Source organism: Lipotes vexillifer, unplaced genomic scaffold (assembly GCF_000442215.2).
Source record: "Lipotes vexillifer unplaced genomic scaffold, Lipotes_vexillifer_v1.1 scaffold1285, whole genome shotgun sequence".
Classification (NCBI taxonomy): domain Eukaryota; kingdom Metazoa; phylum Chordata; class Mammalia; order Artiodactyla; family Lipotidae; genus Lipotes; species Lipotes vexillifer.
The window spans coordinates 294,099-294,459 of record NW_006796211.1 but is presented as its reverse complement, the minus strand read 5'-3'; the positions used below and the strand labels follow the sequence as shown (position 1 = coordinate 294,459).

The window sequence follows — 361 nt, the reverse complement described above, 5'->3', positions numbered from 1 at the left end:
CGCCCTCCGGGGCGCATCCCGGGGCGGCGGCGCGCGGAGGCCGGGCCGGCGGCGACGGCGGGCTCACCTCTCATTGTCCGCGGCGGAGGCGGAGGCGGAGGCGGCGGCGGCGCTCCGGAACCCCGGCAGGATGTGGCGGAAGCTGTGGTTGCGGTCCAGCTTGGGCTGGCTCTTGGTGCGCTTGATGGAGCCCTTGAGGCGGCGGCTGAGGAAGCCCTGCGCGCGGGGCGACAAGAGGGGGAAGGGAGGCGGGGTTAGCGCGGCGGCGGCGGCGGGCCCGGGACCCGCGCGGAACCCGCGCCCTGGCTCGGGCGGCCGTGCGGCCGTGCGGCCGAGGGCGGGCGCGGGCTCGGGCTGGCCC

At 80.3% G+C, this 361-nt stretch overlaps 1 protein-coding gene across 1 annotated transcript in view; it reads right to left on the bottom strand.

Annotated features, from left to right (window-relative positions):
* Window positions 1-361, bottom strand: part of DAB2IP (DAB2 interacting protein) — a 126,564-nt gene that overhangs the window by 81,936 nt on the left and 44,267 nt on the right. Inside the window, 1 exon segment of the mRNA XM_007468354.1 lies at window positions 68-216. Coding sequence (XP_007468416.1) covers window positions 68-216 — 149 coding nt within the window.